This window comes from Oncorhynchus tshawytscha, linkage group LG16 (assembly GCF_018296145.1).
Source record: "Oncorhynchus tshawytscha isolate Ot180627B linkage group LG16, Otsh_v2.0, whole genome shotgun sequence".
Lineage (NCBI taxonomy): Eukaryota > Metazoa > Chordata > Actinopteri > Salmoniformes > Salmonidae > Oncorhynchus > Oncorhynchus tshawytscha.
In genome coordinates this window covers 55,936,029-55,958,876 of record NC_056444.1, presented here as the reverse complement: position 1 = coordinate 55,958,876, position 22,848 = coordinate 55,936,029, and the positions used below count along the sequence as shown (strand labels likewise).

The window sequence follows — 22,848 nt, the reverse complement described above, 5'->3', positions numbered from 1 at the left end:
CGTAATCAATAAATGGTGAAACACTATTCGTGATGGTGTTCTTTGTTTGAATGTACAGTCCCTTTGTCTTTCCACATTTTGTTATGTTAGTCTTATTCTAAAACAGATTAGATTTTTATTTTTTATCTATCTACACAATACCACATAAGGACAAAGTGAAAACAAATGTATTACAAATAAAAAACCAAAGACCTAATTTACATAAGTATTCAGACCCTTTGCTATGAGACCCTTTGCCTTTATGGTAGAGTGGCCAGACAGAGGCCAGTCCTCCGTAAAAGGTGCATGACCTCCGCTTGGAGTTTGCCAAAAGGCACCTAAACAAGATTCTCTGGTCTGATGAAACCAAGATTTAACTCTTTGACTTGAATGCCAAGCGTCACATCTGGAGGATACCTGGCACCATCCCTATGGTGAAGCATGGTGGTGGCGGCATCATGCTGTGGGGATGTTTTTCAGCGGCAGGGACAGGGAGACGAGTCAGGATTGAGGGAAAGATGAACAGAACAAAGTACAGAGAGATCCAGAGCACTCAGGACCTCAGACGGGTGTTAAGGATGACATTCCAATAGGACAACGTCCCTAAGTACACAGACAAGACAACGCAGGAGTCGTTTCGGGGACAAGTCTCTGAATGTCTTTGAGTGGCCCAGCCAGAGCCTGGACTTGAACGCGATTAAAAATCTCTGGAGAGACCTGAAAACGCTCCTCCATCCAACCGGACAGAGCTTAAGACGATCTGCAGAGAAGAATGGGAGAAACTCCCCAAATACAGGTGTGCCACGCTTGTAGCATTATACCCAAGAAGACTCGAGGCTATATCGCTGCCAAAGGTGCTTCAACAAAGTACTGAGTAAAGGGTCTGAATACTTATGTAAATGTATGGGGTATTGTGTGTAGATTGAGGGGGAAAAACTATTAATCATCGTAACAAAATGCGGAAAAAGTCAAGGGGTCTAAATAATTTCCAAATGCACTGTATATGCAGAATAAGTTAGTCGAATAATGAATGGATTGGCAAGATTTTGGCTTCGTCAACATTTAGAAGGTTCATAGGAAAGTTTTTAAATAATTTAATCCACTTAAATATACTCACATTCACTGAACATTTAGTAGCCTTCTTTGAAACTAAAACGTTCATTTCCAAACTGATTTTTTTATAATCCTACTACAGGCTCCTTATCAAGATCAAAATGGTGCCAACCGAGAGCACTGCCGTGCTTCTAGCTCTTAGGAAACTTTGCAGTATTTTGTTCTTTTTAATACACTGCTCAAAAAAATTAAGGGAACACTAAAATAACACATCCTAGATCTGAATGAATGAAATATTCTTATTAAATACTTTTTTTCTTTACATAGTTGAATGTGCTGACAACAAAATCACACAAAAATTATCAATGGAAATCAAATGTATCAACCCATGGAGGTCTGGATTTGGTGTGTGTGGCCTCCACGTGCCTGTATGACCTCCCTACAATGCCTGGGCATGCTCCTCATGAGGTGGCGGATGGTCTCCTGAGGGATCTCCTCCCAGACCTGGACTAAAGCATCCGCCAACTCCTGGACAGTCTGTGGTGCAGCGTTGGTGGATGGAGCGAGACATGATGTCCCAGATGTGCTCAATTGGATTCAGGTCTGGGGAATGGGCGGGCCAGTCCATAGCATCAATGCCTTCCTCTTGTAGGAACTGCTGACACACTCCAGCCACATGAGGTCTAGCATTGTCTTGCATTAGGAGGAACCCACGGCCAACCGCACCAGCATATGGTCTCACAAGGGGTCTGAGGATCTCATCTCGGTACCTAATGGCAGTCAGGCTACCTCTGGCGAGCACATGGAGGGCTGTGTGGCCCCCCAAAGAAATGCCACCCCACACCATGACTGACCCACCGCCAAACCGGTCATGCTGGAGGATGTTGCAGGCAGCAGAACGTTCTCCACGGCGTCTCCAGACTCTGTCACGTCTGTCACATGTGCTCAGTGTGAACCTGCTTTCATCTGTGAAGAGCACAGGGCGCCAGTGGCGAATTTGCCAATCTTGGTGTTCTCTGGAAAATACCAAACGGGCCCTCATATACCACCCTCATGGAGTCTGTTTCTGACCATTTGAGCAGACACATGCACATTTGTGGCCTGCAGGAGGTCATTTTGCAGGGCTCTGGCAGTGCTCCTCCTTGCACAAAGGCGGAGGTAGCGGTCCTGCTGCTGGGTTGTTGCCCTCCTACGGCCTCCTCCACGTCTCCTGATGTACTGGCCTGTCTCTTGATAGCACCTCCATGCTCTGGACACTACGCTGACAGACACAGCAAACCTTCTTGCCACAGCTCGCATTGATGTTCCATCCTGGATGAGCTGCACTACCTGAGCCTCTTGTGTGGGTTGTAGACTCCGTCTCATGCTACTACTAGAGTGAAAGCACCGCCAGCATTCAAAAGTGACCAAAACATCAGCCAGGAAGCATAGGAACTGAGAAGTGGTCTGTGCGACCACCTGCAGAGCCACTCCTTTATTGGGGGTGTCTTGCTAATTGCCTATAATTTCCACCTGTTGTCTATTCCATTTGCACAACAGCATGTGACACTTATTGTCAATCAGTGTTGCTTCCTAAGTGGACAGTTTGATTTCACAGAAGTGTGATTGACTTGGAGTTACATTGTGTTGTTTAAGTGCTCCCTTTATTTTTTTGAGCAGTGTATATTTCTTACATTACTAGCCCAGAACACTTGTTGTGTTATTACATACAGCCGGGAATAACTACTGGATATCAGAGCGACAGTAACTCACCAGCACTACCAGTATTACGACCAGGAATAAGACTTTCCCGAATCTGATCATTTGTTCACACTACCCAGGGAAATTGAACTGATTTCAGAGGCCGACCCAAAACACCGCCAGCGGAGGAGAGGTACTCGGAGTGGTCTTCTAGTTTGACTTAGGAGGCTCGCACACCACCCACCGCTTACGAGTATATAACTCGCTAATGTTCAGTCTCTGGATAATAAAGTTGACGAGCTCAGGGCAAGGATTTCTTACCAGAGAGACATCAGGGATTGTAACATACTCTGTTTCACCGAACCATGGCTCTCTTGGGATATACTGTCAACAAACGTTAACAGTCCGTCCAGCCAGTTGGGTTCTCAGTTCATCGCAGGAATAAATATGTCTCCGGGAAGAAAAAGGGCCAGGGTTTATGTTTCATGATTAACCACTAATGGTGGGATTGTGATAACATCCAGGAACTCAAGTCCTTTTGTTCACCCAACCTAGAATACCTCACAATCAAATGCCGACTGTATTATATTCCAAGAGAATTCTCTTCAGTTAAAGTTACAGCCGTGTATATCCCCCCTCAAGCCGATACCACGACGGCCCTCAAAAAACTGCACTGGACTTTATGCAAACTGGAAACCACATATCCTGAGGCCGCATTTATTGTAGCTGGGGATTTCAACAAAGCAATTTTGGGAAAAAGGCTGCTGAAGTTATATCAACACATTGACTGTAGTACTCTTGCTGCTAAAACACTCTGCCACTGCTACTTCAACCTCCTCCCTTCCTATAGGCAGAAACTCAAACAGGAAGTACCTGTTTTAAGGACTATTCAACGCTGGTCTGACCAATCGGAATCCATGCTTCAAGATTGTTTTGATCACGCGGACTGGGATGTGTTCCGGGTAGCCTCCGATAATAACACAGATGAATATACTGATACGTTGACTGAGTTTATCAGGAAGTGCATAGGAGATGTTCTACCCACTGTGACTATTAAAACCTACCCTAACCAGAAATTGTGGATAGATGGCAGCATTCCCCCAAACTGAAAACGCAAACCATCGCATTTAACCATGACAAGGTGACTGGGAACATGGCAGAATAGTGTAGTTATTGTGTAGTTATTCCCTCCGCATGGCAATCAAACAGGCAAAACGCCAGTATAGAGACAAAGTGGAGTCCATATATTTATATATTCTTAATTCCATTCCTTTACTTAGATTTGTGTGTATTGGGAATATGTTGTGAAATTGTTAGATATTACTTGTTAGATATTACTGCACTGTCAGAGCTAGAAACACAAGCATTTCGCTACATCCACAATAACATCTGATAAACACGTGTATGTTATTTGATTTTAAAATGTTATTTGATTTGATTTATCATTCTCCATATACCTTATATTCCAATGCATCCAACATTATGCATGCCCACCATGGTATTGGGCAGCTATCTGCTATTTGAGAACTCATCTGGTTTCGAAATCGAACTCTTGTTTTTATTGCAGAGCACATTTTTCAACTGTTTTTAGAGAAGATTGTATTGCAAGTTATGCTATATGTGTAGCTATGCCATAAGTATAGGCTAATATGCATATGCAGCTGTTGGTTTTAAGCCTCCATTCTAGCATACACACATCTTTCTATCCACATGCCTTTATTTGGGTTACCATGCAAAGTATATGGATGTTTCTTTAAGCCTGCAGCTAAATACATGAAATTAGACATATAAATATGCCAAAACATGATTCAACAATTGAATTCACTGAGAGATAGCTAACAAAACACAAATGAACATTTACAGTAGCTAGCTGGCTACTCTGTAACATTGGCTAGCTTTCAATACATTGGCTAAATGGTCAACGGTGTTACCTCTTCACATGATCAAGACCATTCGTATTGCATGCTGCATATTTCAAGTGCACTCGAAAACAGATATTTATGATATTTCAGTCTAGGACTCCGACCACAAAACCTGACTCAATAGGGGAGGGTCCGGGTGGGCATATATGATGGGTGACGCAGGGTGTCGGGGGCGGCTCCGGTGCTGGGTGCCTCACCGGAAGCTCCGGACCGTGGGTTGTCGCTGGAGGCCCCGGACCGTGGATTGTCACCGGAGGCTCCGGACCATGGATTGTCGCCAGAGGAACCGGACCGTAGATCGACGCAGGAGGCTCTGGACTGAGAACCCCTGTTGAAGGCTCCGGACCGCCAACCGTCACTGGAAGCTCCGGACCGCCGACCGTCTCAGGAGGTTCCAGACCATAGACCGTCTAAGGAGGTTCCGGACCATAGACCGTCTCAGGAGGTTCCGGACTGTAGAACATCTCAGGAGGTTCCGGACTGTGGACCGTCTCAGGAGGTTCCGGACTGTGAAATGTCGCCGGAAGCTCTGGACTAGAAACTGTCGCCGGAAGCTCTGGACTGGGAACTGTCGCCGGATGCTCTGGACTGTGGAGGTGCACTGGAAGCCTGATGCGTGGGACCGGTACAAGTGGCACCGGACTGACACGCACCTCAGGGCGAGTGCGGGGAGGAGTCACAGGACGTACTGGACTGTGGAGGCGCACTGGAGACTTGATGCGTGGGACTGGTACACGTGGCACCAGGCTGATGACACGCACCTCAGGGCGAGTGCGGGGAGTAGGCAAAGGACGCACTGGACTGTGGAGGCGCACTGGAGGTCTAGAGTGCAGAGCTGGCACAACCCTTCCTGACTGGATGCTCACTCCAGCCCAGCAAGTGCGGGAAGCTAGCACAGGACACACTGGGCTATGAAGGCGCACTGGGGATGCCGTGAGTAGAGCTGGCGCAGGATATCCTGGGCCGAAAAGACGCACCGGAGGCCAGGAGCGCTGAGCAGGCACAATCCATCCTGGCTGAATGCCCAATCTAGCACGGCAACTGCGGGGAGCTGGAACAGAACGCACCGGGCTATGAATGCGTACTGGAGACACCGTGCGCATCACTGCATGACACGGTGCCTGACCAGTCACACGCTCCCCACGGTAAGCACGAGGAGTTGGCTGAGGTCTGAACCCTGACTCCGCCAATCTCCCTGTGTGCCACCCCCCAATATTTTTTTGCGGCTGCCTCTCGTGCTTGCTTTGTTGAGCAATCTCCTCGTATCGTCGCCATTCCGCTTTCGCTGCCTCTATCTCCTCCTTCAGACGGCGATACTCCCCGCCCTGCGTCCAGGGTCCTTTACCATCCAAAATCTCCTCCCAAGTCCACTCCTCCTGTACACGCTGCTGGCCCATTTTTGGTGGGATCTTCTGTCACGATCGTCGTATGAGTGAGACCAAGGCGCAGCGTGGTATGCGTACATTCTCTTTTAATAAATGAAAACCCGAACAAAATCAACAAAATCAACGAACGAAACGTGAAGATATACAAATAGTGCTGACAGGCAACTAAACATAGACAAGATCCCACGAAACACAAAGGGGAAATGACTGCCTAAATATGATCCCCAATCAAAGACAACGATAAACAGCTGTCTCTGATTGGGAACCATATCAGGCCAACATAGAAATACAAAAAACCTAGATGACCCACCCAAGTCATTATCATGCCCCAACCACCACAGAGAATAAACAGCTTACTATGGTCAGGGCTTGACAGCCACTGACACATAATGTAGGTTGGGGTAAAGTGACTAGGCAACAGGATAGATATAGAGCAGTAGCAGCAGCATATGTGATGAGTCAAAAGAGTTGGTGCAAAGGGGGGGGTCTATGCAGCTATTTCGCTAACAATTTAGCAGTCTTATGGTTTAGGGGTATAAGCTGTTCTCAAATCAAATCAAATTGTATTGGTCGCATACACATATTTAGCAGATGTTTATTGCGGGTATAGCGAAATTCTTGTGTTCCTAGCTCCAACAGTGCAGTAGTACATTATCTAACAATTCACAACAACACACAAATCTAAACGTAGATGTATAAATGTTTAAATATTAGATATTAGTTCAAGGTCCTGTTGGCTCCATACTTGGTACATCGGTACCGCTTGCCGTGCGGTAGCAGAGAGAACAGTCTATGACTCGGGTGACTGGAGGGACATTTTTTAGGGCATTCCTCTGACACTGTCTGGTATAGAGGTCCTGGATAGGGATGTACTGGACCGTATACACTAACCTCTGTAGCGCCTTGCGGTTGCTATACCTAGCGCTGATGCAGACAGTCAAGATGCTCTCAATGATGCAGCTGTAGAACTTTGAGGATCTGCCAGCCAATGTTCAGTTTGACCGGGCGACCAGCTCTGAGAAGAGTTTTGGTGGTTCCAGACTTATACCATTTAAGAATGATGGAGGCCACTGTGTTCTTGGGGACCTTCAATCCTGCAGAAATGTTTTGGTACCCTTCCCCAGATCTGTGCCTCGAACAATCCTATCTCAGAGCTCTAAGGACACTTCCTTCGACCTCATGGCTTGGTTTTTGCTCCGACATGCACTGTCAACTGTGGGACCTTATATAGACAGGTGTGTGCCTTTCCAAATTATGTCCAATCAATTGATTTACAATAGGTGGACTCCAAGTTGTAGAAACATCTCAAGGATGATAAATGGAAACAGGATGCACCTGAGCTCAATTTCGAGTCTCATAGCAAAGGGTCTGAATACTAATGTAAATAAGGCACTTCTGTTTTTAACTTTTTATACATTTGCAAAAATGTCTAAATTCCCGTTCTTGCTTTGTCATTATGGGGTATTGTGTGTAGATTAATTTTAGAATAAGTCTGTAAAGTTACATAATGTGAAAAAGTCAAGAGGTCTGAATACTTTCCGAATGCACTCTTTTTACCACAATGCTGGACATTTCTCTCCTCTGTTTCATTAACAAAGCAAAAACAATAACAGAGGTGCTGGGAGCCAAAGGTGGCACTGTTTCACCTTATGCGGATTCCATCTTTAACCCATAAGAAGTCTTACTAAATTGTTAACCAAATAGCTACCCGGACTATCTATATTGACCCTCTTTGCACTAACTCTTTTGACTTATCACATATGCTGCTGCTATTGTGTATTATCTATCCTGTTGCCTACTCACTTTACCCCTACCTACTGTATATGTACATACTGTATCTACCTCAATTACCTCGTACCCCTGCACATCGACTTGGCTATATACACGGGGTACCAGTACCAAGTTACTCTTTGTTTATTTATTCTTCATGTTATTATTATTATTATTATTATTATTATATGTTTCTCTCTGCATTATAGGGAAGGGCCCGTAAGTAAGCATTTCACTGTTAGTCTACACTTGTTGTTTACAAAGCATGTGACAAATAACATTTGACCCAGTTGACTACTTCAAAATGGTGAAAGTCCTAAATGTTGCAGGCCATGCTATAATAGGCTTTGTGGCAAGTGCACCCTCTATCCAACTCTATGAACTGAGACAATCTTCCATCTTTTAATATGATCTTCAGTAGATCCGTGACTGGCTCCCAGTCACAGAGGCAGCATCCTAATTTCCTTCCCTGGCGGATATGAACTCCTCACCCAGAACAGGCCTCAATCTTATCACCGTTTGGGAATCAATGAACACAGAGTTCATTGCGCCATGCCTTTGATACTAGCTTTGGAAATAAATCATCACAGAGACAATGACAAAACAGAGCATATTGCACGGAGTACTTGGTATCATGGTTGTATTCTGAGACCCTCATATAGGCAATATTCTTCTTTGGAGATGTTATCTTGTTGTTACCTAGTTGTGCCATGCTTTTTCATGATTTGGTGGGTTCCCTTATGCTCAGATAATGGGTTGTTGTCTGTATGCATCCAGTGGCTACTGAGTTCTGCAGTAGCTGACTTTGTTTCCCATGGAAGTCCTTATTTATTTGAAGTAATCAGATGCAATGAAGATGTTGACACATTGTATTATCAAGAGTCATTGCACCCTCATGCTTTAGTTTGTGCTTATTTCCAACATCACTCCCCAAATGGGTTTGAAAATTAGAATGAAAATACAATAAAATCAGTGGCGTAGCGCAGTTTTGCTGGGCCCCTTCAAGGTTCAAGCAAAGCACATTTTGCCATGAGGCTGAGAGAAAGTGTTGTTTTATAGGTCAGGGATTCTTGAAAGATGGGACAATCTCAACTTTTTCCCCACGAGTATTTGTCTTAATATTAGCAACATATTCGATATATATTTTGAAAAACCAAAGTTTCAGCTATCACGCCATGTAAAGGAACAAGCTCCAAATTAATTATTTAAAAAAAAAACATCAAATGAAAACTAACTGGATTTATGTCAACTCCGTCAGACACCATAAAAGGCATTTCATATTTACAATTATCATCCAACAAGTGTTTAAACGCCTTGTTTAAAGGATTGTTTAATTCTAGCATTAGATTATTAAAATAGTGTATGTAATACAAATCTCAAAACTGATTTTGTTTTGTTTTATAGCACTATTAAATGTTCCAGGGCAAATGTCTTTAGCCTTTTTGCATGTTTTTCTAGATTTAGAACGTAAAGCAAACATTATCCCTTAGCTCTAGCACAGCACGAACTTCAATTGTTTAAGCATTCTGTATGTCGCAGGTCAGTGATTAAAATGTTGTTTCAGAATATTGACAAAAAAATGTATCTTAAGGGGGTTAGCCATCAGTGACGAGTTGATAACAGATACTCAAACACAGACATATTTTTGCATCTAAAAATCAAAAGTTCAATACAAACATTTGTCAAATATGAAAAATCCCCAATAAAAACATAACCATTCTATCAGATATTTTGATACTCAGATGGAGTTGACGTCTCAGATGGAGTTGAAATCTAACGGAGTTAATGTTTCACGGAGTTGACAAATGATCATTTTTCTTCTTCATTCAAGTGGTATGCACAGTAAGCAATTAATTTTTTCCCTCAGTTGCTTTATGACTCTAAACCTAATGAAACATATTTGAACCAAAATTCATATTCTATCATAATCTACCAAGCAGAAGGAATTGAAAGTTTATGGTTGTGACCATGGTGATTCCAATATTGTTTGTTCAAATCTATCAAAAGTAGAAAACTTTACAGACCATTAGTGATCTTGTAGAACTACAGTACATGTATTGAGGACATGAATAAGGCGTCCTTATGGTATAGCTGACCCTGCTCGTTCTTGATTAAGATTATATCCATTAGTTAATATCCATTATTGCCTGTTTTTAGAATTTGAAACGTTTTTTTGGAACGTTTAAAATGTGGATGCTTTGCTCCAGACAAGGGCATTTCCAGGCATAGAGCCGACATGGAACTTAATAATATTGAAAGTATTTGGAAAATTCCCCAAACTAATATTTTCCTTATAAAATTCCCCTAAATGTAAATGCTATGCTTAAATAATGCAACAAAATCAAAATAAATGTATGTATAAAAATGAAGTTTTACTGCTTGAAAAGGATTGTCCGGATGATCAAGAGTCGCTGAGCTAATTTCTTGCTATTCTACACACATTTTTTTCACGGGGCTTCTGAGTTCCCATGTGGGGCGTGTGCTATGCCAGTGAGTAAAACATGAAATGTGTGAACAAAAATGTGTTTCTTAATTTCACCTCAAAGACCATTTGAACAAAAATAGTTTAATGGTAGATGTACCCGCTATGGTCACTGACATATAAGTTACAATAGCTGACAGCGATACAATTGTTTCTTCCAATTCAAATAACAAATAAGTATTTTACCATAACATTAAATACAATTAAAGACTTTATAGTACATAATACGCAAGACTTTGTACACACCTGAACTGTGTTGTGCGATACATTTTAGGCCACAAAATTTTGGAAGGTGCCCCAAGAGTTTCTCCCTCATGCCGCCAGTCATGAATATACTCTGACAAGACACTGATATATCAGTAATCTATTTAAACTTCCCTATTCCTTATACTTCATTATTTACTCTATCTGTAAATTCTTCCTGGTCCGATTCCTTCATTCTTTTCCTGTAAACTCCCTCTGTGCCTGTCGAGCTTCTTCACCGTTTTGTACTTTCTGTAACTCCAGTGACTTACCGTGCTCTTGACCTATTGCGCCTACTTTCCTATCCACTCAATAATCAAATGGGGGGAAATTATATTTTATAATAATAGGAACAGTTAACATTCTATACTTAATTGTGTCCATAATTCAGTCAAATGTACATGTTTGTGCTAATATTTTGTGCTGAAGGCCCTCCAGAATTTCATTTAGGTATTTTTTGTGTGTTTTTTTGTATTTTGGCTTGAACTGGTCTGGCTTGGGGTGAGACGAGGTTTGGACTGGGGTAGGGACAGCTGCGCTTACAGCAATCGCTCCTTCAAAAGAGAAAAGACCCTCCAATATCCACTTACAATGCTCACAACATTAATTCTGGACTGACATGACAAAGATATACATCAGTTGCGAAATAGTCATGCTAGCTCAATGTGGACATCAGACATCTGGCATGGTATCTGATGAGTACAAACAATACAAAACATTGATACAAATGTCTTCACCGAATACAATGGTTAAAAATGTATGGTAGAAAGTTGAGACACAAGAAGTTGGTTGACCGGCTTGATGCCATATTCACAACTGCTTGTATCGAATAACATAAAACAATGCTTACAACAATATCATGAAGGCATGGTTTGACACAGGAACTGAGAAGTAACAGGGCATTGTGTATCAATACAAGCAACTGACCTGTGTAACAATAACCTTAAGGCAACACATCAGAATACAACACGGAAGAAATCCACTAATGTGCTTCAAATAGTGCTCTGTCGATTAAATTTGAAAATGTTTCAAAGTGAATTTGAGTATGGCAAATTACTATGTGTTCCAAACATCGAATTTTAAACTGGTTGTAGCAATACAGTGCACAAATAAATCATGTTAACATTACATAAAGGACATTACACTCCAAAATCAAGGGACAGAATGTGCTGTATGAGTTACCTGAATCAATTGATGTGTTTCTCATAGATGGATGGCCATTGTTCAATCACATTAAGTGAGCACTAGATAGTTCATTCAAATACACTGAGTTAAATACATACCTTCAGTTAAAGTGGGGTTAATAAATAATATAAATCAAAAGTTAAATATATACACTACTACAAAAGTTTTAGAACACATACTCATTCAAGGGTTATTCTTAATTTTTTACTATTTTCTACATTGTATTTTAACAGTGAAGACATCAAAACTATGAAATAACACAAAGGAAACATGTAGTAACCAAAAAAGTGTTTAACAAATCAAAATAAATTGAGATTGAGATGATTTTTGAGATGATCTCTGCATGTGTATTTCCCACCATAAAGCAAGGAGGAGGAGGTGTTATGGTGTGGGGGTGCTTTGCTGGTGACACTGTCTGTGATTTATTTTGAATTCACACTAAACCAGCATGGCTACCACAGCATTCTGCAACGATACGCCATCCCATCTGGTTTGGGCTTAGTGGGACTATCATTTGTTTTTCAACAGGACAATTACCCAACACACCTCCAGGTTGTTTAATGGCTATTTTACCAAGAAGGAGGGTGATGGAGTGCCTTATCAGATGACCTGAACTTCACAATCCCCCGACTTCAACCAAATTGAGATGGTTTGGGATGAGTTGGACCGCAGAGTGAAGGAAAAGAAGCCAACAAGTGCTCAGCATATGTGGGAACTCCTTCAAGACTGTTGGGAAAGCTGGTTGAGAGAATGCCAAGCGTTTTGCAAAGCTTTTATCATTGCAAAGGGTGGCTATTTGAAGAATCTCAAATATAAAATATATTTTGATTTGTTTAACACTTTTTTGGTTACTATGGGATTCCATGTTATTTCATAGTTTTGATGTCTTCACTATTATTATACAATGTAGAAAATAGTAAAAACAAAGAAAATCACTTGAATGAGTAGGTGTTCTAAAACTTTTGACCGGTAGTGTAGTTATCTAGATTTGGATGATTGTCTGAGGAGCATACCAAAACTTGATGAAAATATGACTCTTTTGTCTGTTTCCTGACTCCTCTTTTTGTTAGCTTAATCCAGGTCTATTGAATACTGAAGAACAAAATAGGTTAAAAAAATAAAATACAAAAGGTTAGGTAAGATAAAATGTGAGGATGTTTGAAGTACTCTATATGACTGGAAAGTGGAATAACTGGAATTGAATTACTGGAGAGAGTACAAAGGGATGATACAGTATGAAAATGCATGTAAAATACAAAATATGTACACTGAAGCATACATATAAACCCTATATGTATAAACCCTATGTTACCAAGAGTCATCGAACTCTGTCACAAAAGCAATAATGAGTGTAAACATGTAATGTTCCAACTAATAGATTGACTCAGTCTTCCTTTGTTGTTTCGACTTCTTCAGCTACTTTGACTGATTCCTTCTCTTCCCGCTCTTCTGGAACAGACATAAAAATCTTCTGGCAGAACAGAGTAAAGATCTCTGAGGAAAGAAAACAGCCATTTCGCATTATTTCTTTTTTAGTTGTCTTTCACACTCCGAAGGACACATTTCATTTGCACCAATGGAAAGTTTGCACCATTTTTAGAAGCACATGTGTAACTATTTAAAATTCAATTTTTTTAAATGTTTTTTCTTCCTTTAAACCTCTTTACTTTTTGTTTTATTTACTTTTGGGGAAAATATGAAATATTTTTATCTGAGTAAAAAGAAGTAAATCGGTTGGAAACCGATTTAACTGGATGTTAACCTTAGACACAAAACAGTTTGCGAAGTGCAAAAACAGAAATGGCTGCTAATGGTAATATCAAATAACCAGTCACAAATGTATCTCCAGCCTTGACAACCCATTATATAAAGGCCTAGTTCACACTCAAGCAATTGATGTATAATGACACATTTGACACATCAGGAGTGATACATTGTGATTTATGAGTTTGCCTCCACATACAGTACATCAGTTGTGCTACCCACATTTGAACTAAGCCAGTAACAGTAACAGAAACCACATGACCAGCTCACCTAGGATCTTCTTTACAACGTGGGGCTTCTTCCACTTGTACCCCAGGAGATAGGCAGGGATACCAGTGAGGATGATCCCGCTGCCTATCAGGCACTCAAAGGGAGCTGCCCAGAAGGACACCACGATCATAAAGACACAGCCCAGCACAAACACCACAGGGACCACCAACCAAATCTGCCAGGGAAATTTAGATTAATGTACACAAACCCAACGGTTACAGGATGGAACTAAAAGAAACTTGGCTTCATATCACTTCAATCGTGCTATCTTGTTGCATGGAAAATGTTATTTTTGACTTTCTCCGGTTACTCATTTTAATTGTAACGTTTTAGGTCACCCAACTAAATTCACATAGAAATGTGAGTTATAGATCTGTCATTCTCATTGAAAGCAAGTCTAAGAAGCAGTGGATCTGTTCTATGTGGGCTATTTCTCTGCTTCCCTTTCTTAAGTTTTGTTTTTTTTGTACACCAGCTTCAAACTGTACACCAGCTTCAAACTGCTGAAAATACAATGTTTTTAGTTATGGAAAATATATTTCACAGCAGTTTAGATGCTACAATTATTCTCTTGTCGCATAAATTAAAATTAAGCAATCTATTTGAATTTTACCAAACAGGAAATGGTAGAGCAATTTCAACATAGTGCATCTTTAAGTAGGCCCTGTTTTATCATCTTAAAATGCATCCATCCTTTCTCACTTCCTTAATAAAGTAATCACTGATCTGACATGGCATACAGTAACTGCTGAAAGCAATGCATAGGACATCTGGTTCACACCAATCCAGACATATCAGATCAGTGATTAATTCAAGGAAGGGATAAAGGAAGGATGCATTTGAAGAGTATTCAAACAGGTCTTATTACAGTAACAGTACCTTGATGGGTCTCCTGAGCTCTGGCTTGGTCCAGCGGAGCCACAGCAAGCCGGCAATGGCCATGCCCACACACAGCCAGGTGAAGAAGCTGAACAGGTTGATGACCGAGAAGATGTCCTTGGACAAGGCATACAGCATGGACAGGAAACACTGCAGGGAGACATTTGGCTGTTGCATTAAACCTAATCTGTAGTCAAATTGTGGGGTAGGTAATTGCATTCTTGTGTTGTTTATGTACGTTGACTATAAATGTGCCTTTTTTTCTGTAAAACATTACCATGACACTTTTTAAAAAAGACAATAAAAAATGCATTGCGATGGGAATAACTGCTATTCGGTTGCTATGTAAAATTTTGTGATGTACTGTATTTACCAACTAATGATCTATGCCAGATTGATTTGAGTTGATGACTATGATTTTAGCCTTGCCCAATTGTGAGTTCTCAAATTGGATCTCAAAATTTGAAACCAATTTACATTTTAAACCAATTTAGGGACCAATGGCAGGACTCACCGTGAAAATGAGGGAGGGCACTGGAGTGAAGAGGTCAGTGTGGACCAATCCCAGTGCAGCAGGGAGCTGACCCTCTCGAGCGCCAGCATAAAACAGCCTATGAGACAGACAGGCAAACCCTCATAATTGAGCATTTTGATACAATCTCCAGCCTTTAATTAAAGTATCAAATGACTGGATTAAACACACACAAACACACAGAGATCTACACACACTTTTTGCAGAGTTATCTGTGTGTAGAACAGATACAGACCGTGCCGAGGTGAACAGGCTTCCGTTGACCGCTCCGAAGCAGGACAGCCCCACAAAGACAGGGATGAGCCAGGACATCACACCAAGATGGTACTCCCCAAAGATCTGTAATGGGAAAGCGTTACCATTCAATACTCCAATTCACATTCAATCTCTTTATCTTTGCTATTATTATGCTGTCCCCTGTTGCCTTTTTGTTAGCAAAATAAACAACAGGCACATTATGAATGAAAAAGGGAATATCAGTGCACTGTTTTCCTGCTCCCAAAACATGATGTTTTAATAAAGCCATCCTTACCACAGCTACTGCCTCGGACTCAACCATCACACTCGGGGGGATAGTGGTGAAGTAGGCCAGATTGGTCAGTACGTACACCACAGTCACAATGGGCATGGAGATAATGATGGACAGTGGCAGGTTTCTAGAATCAAGGTCAAAGGTCATCAATGACAGATGATGTCATGGAGAAGCACTCATAATGTGTCAGCCAATCCAATTTGAGGTTATTTGAGTCAACTGTATTTGTGTTTCATTTCATGCAATTTCATGACTGTATTCAATGTGATTATTCTATTGTTAAATTGTATGAATGTGATATTTGAAAAATATTGTATATAAGATTACTAGTACTGTGAATTTCCTGCTATCTGAAATGTCACGATCTGTCATTATCACATTGAAAAACACCCTCATGCAGTCAATCGAGAGCAATTAAGCACAATCAAAATGTTAGGACACATGTTGCACATAGTGATAGACATATTTACAGGGTAGTTGTGGTAACTCTGTACAATCCTCAATAAAACCTTCACAACACATAACCCACTGAGCACACACTGGTTGAATCAACGTTGTTTCCACGTCATTTCAATTCAATTACATTAAACCAACGTGGAATAGACATTGAGAATTGACGTCTGTGCCCAGTGGGAAGTCACCTCTCTGGATTGATCATTTCCTCTGTCACGTAATTCAGGTAATTCCTAAAGGAGAGGAAACAGAATATGACGCATTATATAGTACAACAACATTGTATAAAAAAAATATAATATCAGATTATTAAATCAGATTTGTAGCATAACATCAACCTTCTACAGTCTGCAAAACTGTAATTACATTCATAGTATATAAGAAGCATCCTATATGATCAGATAATCTTTACTGGTTGATGAAAGTCAGATGACAAAACCAGGGTCGTATTCACTGGGCACAAAACAGAAGAAAACGGAAGCACACTATTTAAATTTGTCCAATAAGAAGCGCTTGTTTACGCTTTCCATTGCATAACATTTTGAAACATTTTACTATGTTGTAACCTAATACGACTTGGGTGTAAACATGCCTAAATTGTGTTGCAAAGGCCTTACCAGCCACCAAAAGCAAAGAGTCCACTGTATAGAGCCAACACAATGTTGTCGACTCCCCATTTGCTGCCTTCAAACGCCAGTTCTGGTGTCAGGTATGGCACATCACCTGTTTAGACAGACAAGAGAGGAGCATTGATATCACTGCTTGGCAAAAGGGACTGACTTCAACAAACTGAGAATATCAACAGTACAGTATATCACATGCACGAATGTTTGCTGCATGGAATATGGTAGATACACACACACACACACACATGTCCACACACACACAAAGAACATCAACAAAAAAAATCACAATTGTTGCAGCGATTTGGCCCAATATATTTTGCCGTTGCACACCTGCTACACTCTTTGAAAAAAGGGTTCTTCGGCTGTCCCTTTTGAGTTCCAGGTAGAACCCTCTGTGAAAAGAGTTCTACATGGTACCCAAAAGGGTTCTTCCTGGAACCAAAAGGGTTCTTCCTGGAACCAAAAGGGTTCTACAGGGAACCAAAAAGGGTTCTTCAAATGGTTCTCCTATGGGGACAGCTGATGAACCCTTTTAGGTTCCAGATAGCGTCTCCCCCCCCCCTAAGACTGTATGTTTGACTGAAAGACATGACATTTTGAGAAATAAATGAAAGAAAATATATTTTCTTCGACCCAGGCTGCACCCTCCAAACGCCTAACCCTGGGTTAGTCCGTCTGCCATTGATGCACTGAAAACATAATGTTTGGCAGTTGACATTTCAACATGAGGAGGGAGACCTTTTCGATGATAAGAAACATCTATCCACTCAATTATTCACACAATGTCCAGTCCAGTGTTAAGCCTACTATAGAGGCCTACATCAGCGAGGGAAGATGCTTTCAGGATTGACTTTATTTCGTGATAAAGAAAAAGGTTGTTTTCTACTCCACTGTCTTGTCTACCGCTTCATTTCAGGTGTAAATGGCATGGCTTCCATTACTTGGAATAGATTTGGAGCATTGCATGGTCCATGTGTTATATCAACTCAGAGAATCTACTTTGCATACTGTACATATGTTTCCCTCTCTCTCTCTCTCTCTCTCAATTTCAATTAAATTCAATTCAATTCAATTCGCTTTATTGGCATGACGTAACAATGTACATATTGCCATATTGCTCTCTCTCTCTCTCTCTCTCTGTCTCTCTCTCTCTCTGTCTCTGTCTCGCTCTCTCTCTTGCCCCTGAACAAGCATGAGGGCGCATACCAATGAAGCATTTGGTCCTTATCGTCCATGTTGGAATATAGTAACATCATCTGTAGAGGCAAACACTGAGACTCTTATGAGTTGTGGACATTCGTGGTCATCCTACATCAAAGGCCCAGTTAAAATAAGATGAAAAGGGGGTTACAACACAGCAAAATGGCAATCTCATCAAGATTTTGGACCAATTATGGTCCTATCTTTCCTAATCTGAGTTTAAAAAAAAATCATGAATGATATTTTCCCTCTGTCTTTCTCTTCAACTTTATAATCTGCATAAGAAGAAGATGCTAGAGAGAGGAACCTGAAAAAACAGACACCTCTCAGTTTCAGATGGCAGTGTTTTCGTATTTCCCCCTGTCCTCCTCTCTAGACTTCAGAATCTAAAAAGCACAGCACGACAAGCTCACCGCCTAGTTTCCATGGCAACCCTACATGCAGCACCATGTTAGCCAGCGTGGCAGCGGGACCAGATGTAGTGCGAAGAAAAAGATGGCTGCACATTATATCTCTCGGACGGGTGGGTTGTCTTCACATACAAAGGTATTTTGCTATGAATTCATGAGGTGGGTGCAGATAGCGTACCTTTATAGCAGATAGGTCTATGAACATAGTACAATAGAAATATCAAAATCAATTTTAGCTTTACTTTGGTATTTTATAAAGACATTGTTGGTGAATAAAGTACATGTAACAAGTTAAGCCGTGGCAAAATACCTTTAACAAGCACTAACCCATAGACAGGAGGAGAGTGTGTGTCAAACGCGTGTCAGACGTACCCACACATACACCAGTACATGTGTGAACTGGGTGTTGACCTTACCTGTACCGATCTGAATGAAACCGAAAACGATGATTATGATCAGGGCCAGGAGCTTTGACGCAGTGAACAAGTCCTGGACCTTGGTGGCAGCCCGCACGCTGATGCAGTTCACAAAGGTCAATGATGCTGAGAGAGGGAAGCGCAAGGGAGAACATCATTGCACCTCTTAAAGCTAAATTGCATATGATTTTATTTATTTTATTTCATTCGTGTCATTTGTTATTTTAGAAAATAAATAGAAGTGAGAGAAGATCAGTGGGGAAAAAAGGTCCCTTAACAGCAGGGAGAGTCCAAAATAAGACAAAAAGGAGGCCTGTGTATTGCAGCGATAATACTGTAGTGAATACAGATGTAGCTGTAACAAATATATACTCAAGCAGCTGGCTGAGAAAGACCTGATTGGTCAATGTGTGTTACAGTTTGTGTCAGTATTTGTATATAGTTCACTATATATAAAAAAGTATTATCAATGAACAGGCCACCCAATTCTGGTGGCAGTGCTGGTTATACTCACTGAGGCAGAGGCAAGCGATGAGCTTGGCGGCGCTGTCGGGCACACTGCAGTTTGGGTAGAGGGGCTTGAGCAGGTAGGTGGCGAACACCAGCGACACCACATACTGGGAGGACGGCCTGATGATCAGCATCTCCACCCACAGCTTGAGGAAGGCAGCCAGCTCGCCGTACACCTACAATACAATACAGTACAACTTTACTAATCCATTTGTGAACAACAGAGATTTGGCTTCTGCTCATATCTCAACCCGCTTCAGATGCAGTAGCACACATCACACATCACACACACACACACACACACACACACACACACACACACACACACACACACGCACACACACACACAACCCCCCACACACATGTACCTCCAGGATGTAGGTGTAGTCTCCACCCGACTTGGTGATGGTGGTGCCCAGCTCGGCGTAGCACAGGGCGCCCATGGTGGACACCACACCGCACACGGCCCACACCACCAGCGACAGACCGGCCGAGCCAGCCTCCTTTACCACCCCTGTGGGCGTGATGAAGATGCCCGAGCCGATGATGGTGCCGATGATCATGCCCACGCCATTGAAGAGCGTGATGCTGCGCTTCAGCTCGATCTTGCCGCCCGCTGCCTTGGCTGGGGAGGAGGCATCTGCAGTAGGGGTGGTGGCTGCCACGGTGCCTGTGTCGGTAATGGTGGATTGGGACGGAGGCTTGGATGGATGCTTGTCCGGTGAAGGAGGCTTGTCTGGGTTGTCGGGAACCGCCTCAGCTGCAGGTGGAGAAACAGGGTGTAGGAGGAAGGGGGAACAGAGGAGAGTTCACGAGAAGGGATTGTTGGCACACTGATAGTCCAGGAGTAGCACATGGACTTTACATGCCCCTGTATTGTAAATAGACTGAAGGCTATGCCATAAAGGGAAAGTAAGAGGATGCAAGCAGCATGGGGGGGTCATAACATGTCCCTGCAAGAAATCACATTATATTAGAAAACCCTAGCTGACCCCCGTACCACCTCACTGAGTAATAGCCTGATAGCTGTGCATGACAAATACATATATATATATCCATAAATGCATGCTTCCATTGCTGCACCAGATCATGCAGCAGCCTATGAGCGACTGATGCAACCCTGCACCATGTGGTGTCTAGGCTAGGCTACAGTGTGTGTGTCTTTGTGTGTGTGTCTTTGTGTGTGTGTCTTTGTGTGTGTGTGTGTGTGTGTGTGTGTGTGTGTGTGTGTGTGTGTGTGTGTGTGTGTGTGTGTGTGTGTGTGTGTGTGTGTGTGTGTGTGTGTGTGTGTGTGTGTGTGTGTGTGTGTGTGTGTGTGTGTGTTATTCTGTAGCGGTGTACCTACCCTCCATCTTCTCCTGGCCCTCGGCTGCCTTCTTCAAGCTCTCCAGGCTGCTCTGTGATTTCAGCTCTGGCTCTGCCATCCTGTCTTCCTTTAGCCCCCTTCTCTCCTTTTCCTTCCTTTCTTTTTGCTCTCTTCCTCCTCCCTACGCTTCCCCTCAACTGTCTCTCTCTCTCTGTCTTCCTCACACCTCTCTCTTTCTCTCCTCCGATGTCTACCTCCTTCTTTTACCCTCACACGCTCTCTCTCTCATACACTCTGTCTCTCTCTCGCTCTCTCCCTCTATCTCTATCTCTCATCCCCTTTCTCTCCCTCTCGCCAGTGTGATACTGTAGTGCAGGAGAGGAGGCAGCAGACCTAGTGTGGTGCTTGATGTGGTGATAGTGATGCTGCTACCTAGCCTACGCCCACTTATGATGAATGATGGGAGCGATAGAGAGCTCAGCTCAGAGAGGGTGGAACTAGGTCATTGTCAGCTTTTGGGCTGTGTGTGTGTGTGTGTGTGTGTGTGTGTGTGTGTGTGTGTGTGTGTGTGTGTGTGTGTGTGTGTGTGTGTGTGTGTGTGTGTGTGTGTGTGTGTGTGTGTGTGTGTGTGTGTGTGTGTGTGTGTGTGTGTGTGTGTGTGTGTGTGTGTGTGCGTGCGTGCATGCGTGTGGCTATGTACTTTGATGCAAGCGTGACACATGGACAAAGGATGCAAAAGCTCCGGCACTCCATCTAGTGGCCATGATGGGAAAATCCAATGTCTTTGTTCTCTCTCCCTTGCTGAAAGATTAATGGGGGAAATAGAATAGAGTGGATGAACATGTATTTGATGGAGTATAAAGATTAAGAAAGCACTGTCTAAATACATACAGGGAGCTACTGTATTTCCCTTGGGGTACAATCCTTGCTTCTTACTCTTTGACCCACCTAACCAATGACTACAAGGGATAATAATATGGAGGTAACCAAACATTTTAACCCCTAATAATATATGGATACGTGTGATGATTGAATATGACATTGAAACCGTGGCTGTCATATACAAGCTGTGTGTGTTTTACTTATCTCCACTAGATGGCACTCTAACATATGAATTCACCTAGATAACCTGATTATGCTTGTGCTTGCTGGTCATTTCTGTTTTGCGACATCCAAGCTGGCCGCATAAGTATGTTTTCACCAAAGGTACATTTTTTTTCATAAAATTGCATTCTGAGAATGAGCCCCGTTCTGTTCATGCGCTAGTATTACTTGCATTTCTATCGCACTGACAAAGGAGACTCGTGAGCACCAAGCTCCGTCCCATGGAACATCTTAGCCACAAATGGTAACGCACAAGCCGAGTAAACTGCGAACCAACGCAGGGCACTTTCTGCCATGTGTCCGGGGACTTTCCCCTAGGCGAGAATGGAGAAACTTCGTTCTCAGCGAGTAGCCTAGTCAACAAGCCTTCTGAATGCCCGTATGTTGACTAGCGACTAAAATATTTATAAAGCTTGAAGTAGTAACACAGGTTTAACTAATGGTGTATAACTATCGAAGTAGAATTTTTAGGGGCATAGGATCCCCTTTTCCAACATTGATCATTCATTGCAAAGAATTACTCGTAAATAATATTGTAAGAGTTGTAATACTAAAATTACTTCCTAAATCCAGAGCAACATTCTAAAAGGATCATGGGTAAATTTAAAGAGACAGCGCCTATAGGAAAAAGAACAGTCGTCTTTAAACTAACATATTAAGTCAATTTCTCAACACCTTTTTGATGATTGTTACTCAAGCAACAATAACCTCATTTGTTTTGATTCAAGTTAATACATTTTTCTGAGTATTATGATTAATTGATTATAATTAGAGTTTGTTCAAACCCCAATTGCGATACTCCCATGCCTTGATCTTGTTTCCCATATGGAATTACACTCTGCCCTCATCCTCCCTCCCTTCTCCACATCTACTCTCAATCCCACAGTACCTCCTTATTGTCTTTCACTGCCTCTTTTCAACCTCTGGTTTTCCTTTCCCCCATCCTATATCTGGTCTTCCATCCTCCTTCTCTTGGGGGGTTATTGTAATAAAGCACAGGGTAACTTGATCCATGTTTCCCAGTGTCTGTACAGTCATATCTGACGATCATAACAACTTTATTTTCTCCTGCCATTAACTCGGTCAGTAAGGTTAATTAAAAGAGAGACTGGCCACTCCATTATACAGAGGATATTTAATATTTTCA

General features: G+C 42.1%; 1 protein-coding gene across 1 annotated transcript; it reads right to left on the bottom strand.

Moving 5' to 3' along the window:
• Nucleotides 1-12,604: 12,604 nt before the first annotated feature.
• On the bottom strand, nucleotides 12,605-20,819 carry LOC112215961 (large neutral amino acids transporter small subunit 1). The gene is made up of 12 exons (XM_024375492.2): nucleotides 20,637-20,819; nucleotides 19,660-20,051; nucleotides 19,296-19,467; nucleotides 18,782-18,907; nucleotides 16,747-16,852; nucleotides 16,318-16,362; nucleotides 15,677-15,800; nucleotides 15,380-15,483; nucleotides 15,127-15,223; nucleotides 14,613-14,762; nucleotides 13,734-13,908; nucleotides 12,605-13,193 (listed from the first exon to the last, which is right to left on the bottom strand). Exons 1-12 carry the CDS (start codon nucleotides 20,713-20,715, stop codon nucleotides 13,084-13,086), a joined length of 1,680 nt encoding a protein of 559 aa, XP_024231260.2. The 5' UTR covers nucleotides 20,716-20,819; the 3' UTR covers nucleotides 12,605-13,083.
• Between the last annotated feature and the right edge of the window lie 2,029 nt (nucleotides 20,820-22,848).

What these genes read in the sequence shown, in the direction of transcription:
- LOC112215961 (XM_024375492.2), bottom strand. Translation starts at nt 20,715, where the DNA reads ATGGCAGAGCCAGAGCTGAAATCACAGAGCAGCCTGGAGAGCTTGAAG. An exon ending in ACTACACCTACATCCTGGAG is followed by an intron (nt 19,468 to 19,659) that starts GTACATGTGTGT and finishes ATTGTATTGTAG; the next exon opens with GTGTACGGCGAGCTGGCTGC. An exon ending in CGTTGTAAAGAAGATCCTAG is followed by an intron (nt 13,194 to 13,733) that starts GTGAGCTGGTCA and finishes TTCTTTCCTCAG; the next exon opens with AGATCTTTACTCTGTTCTGC.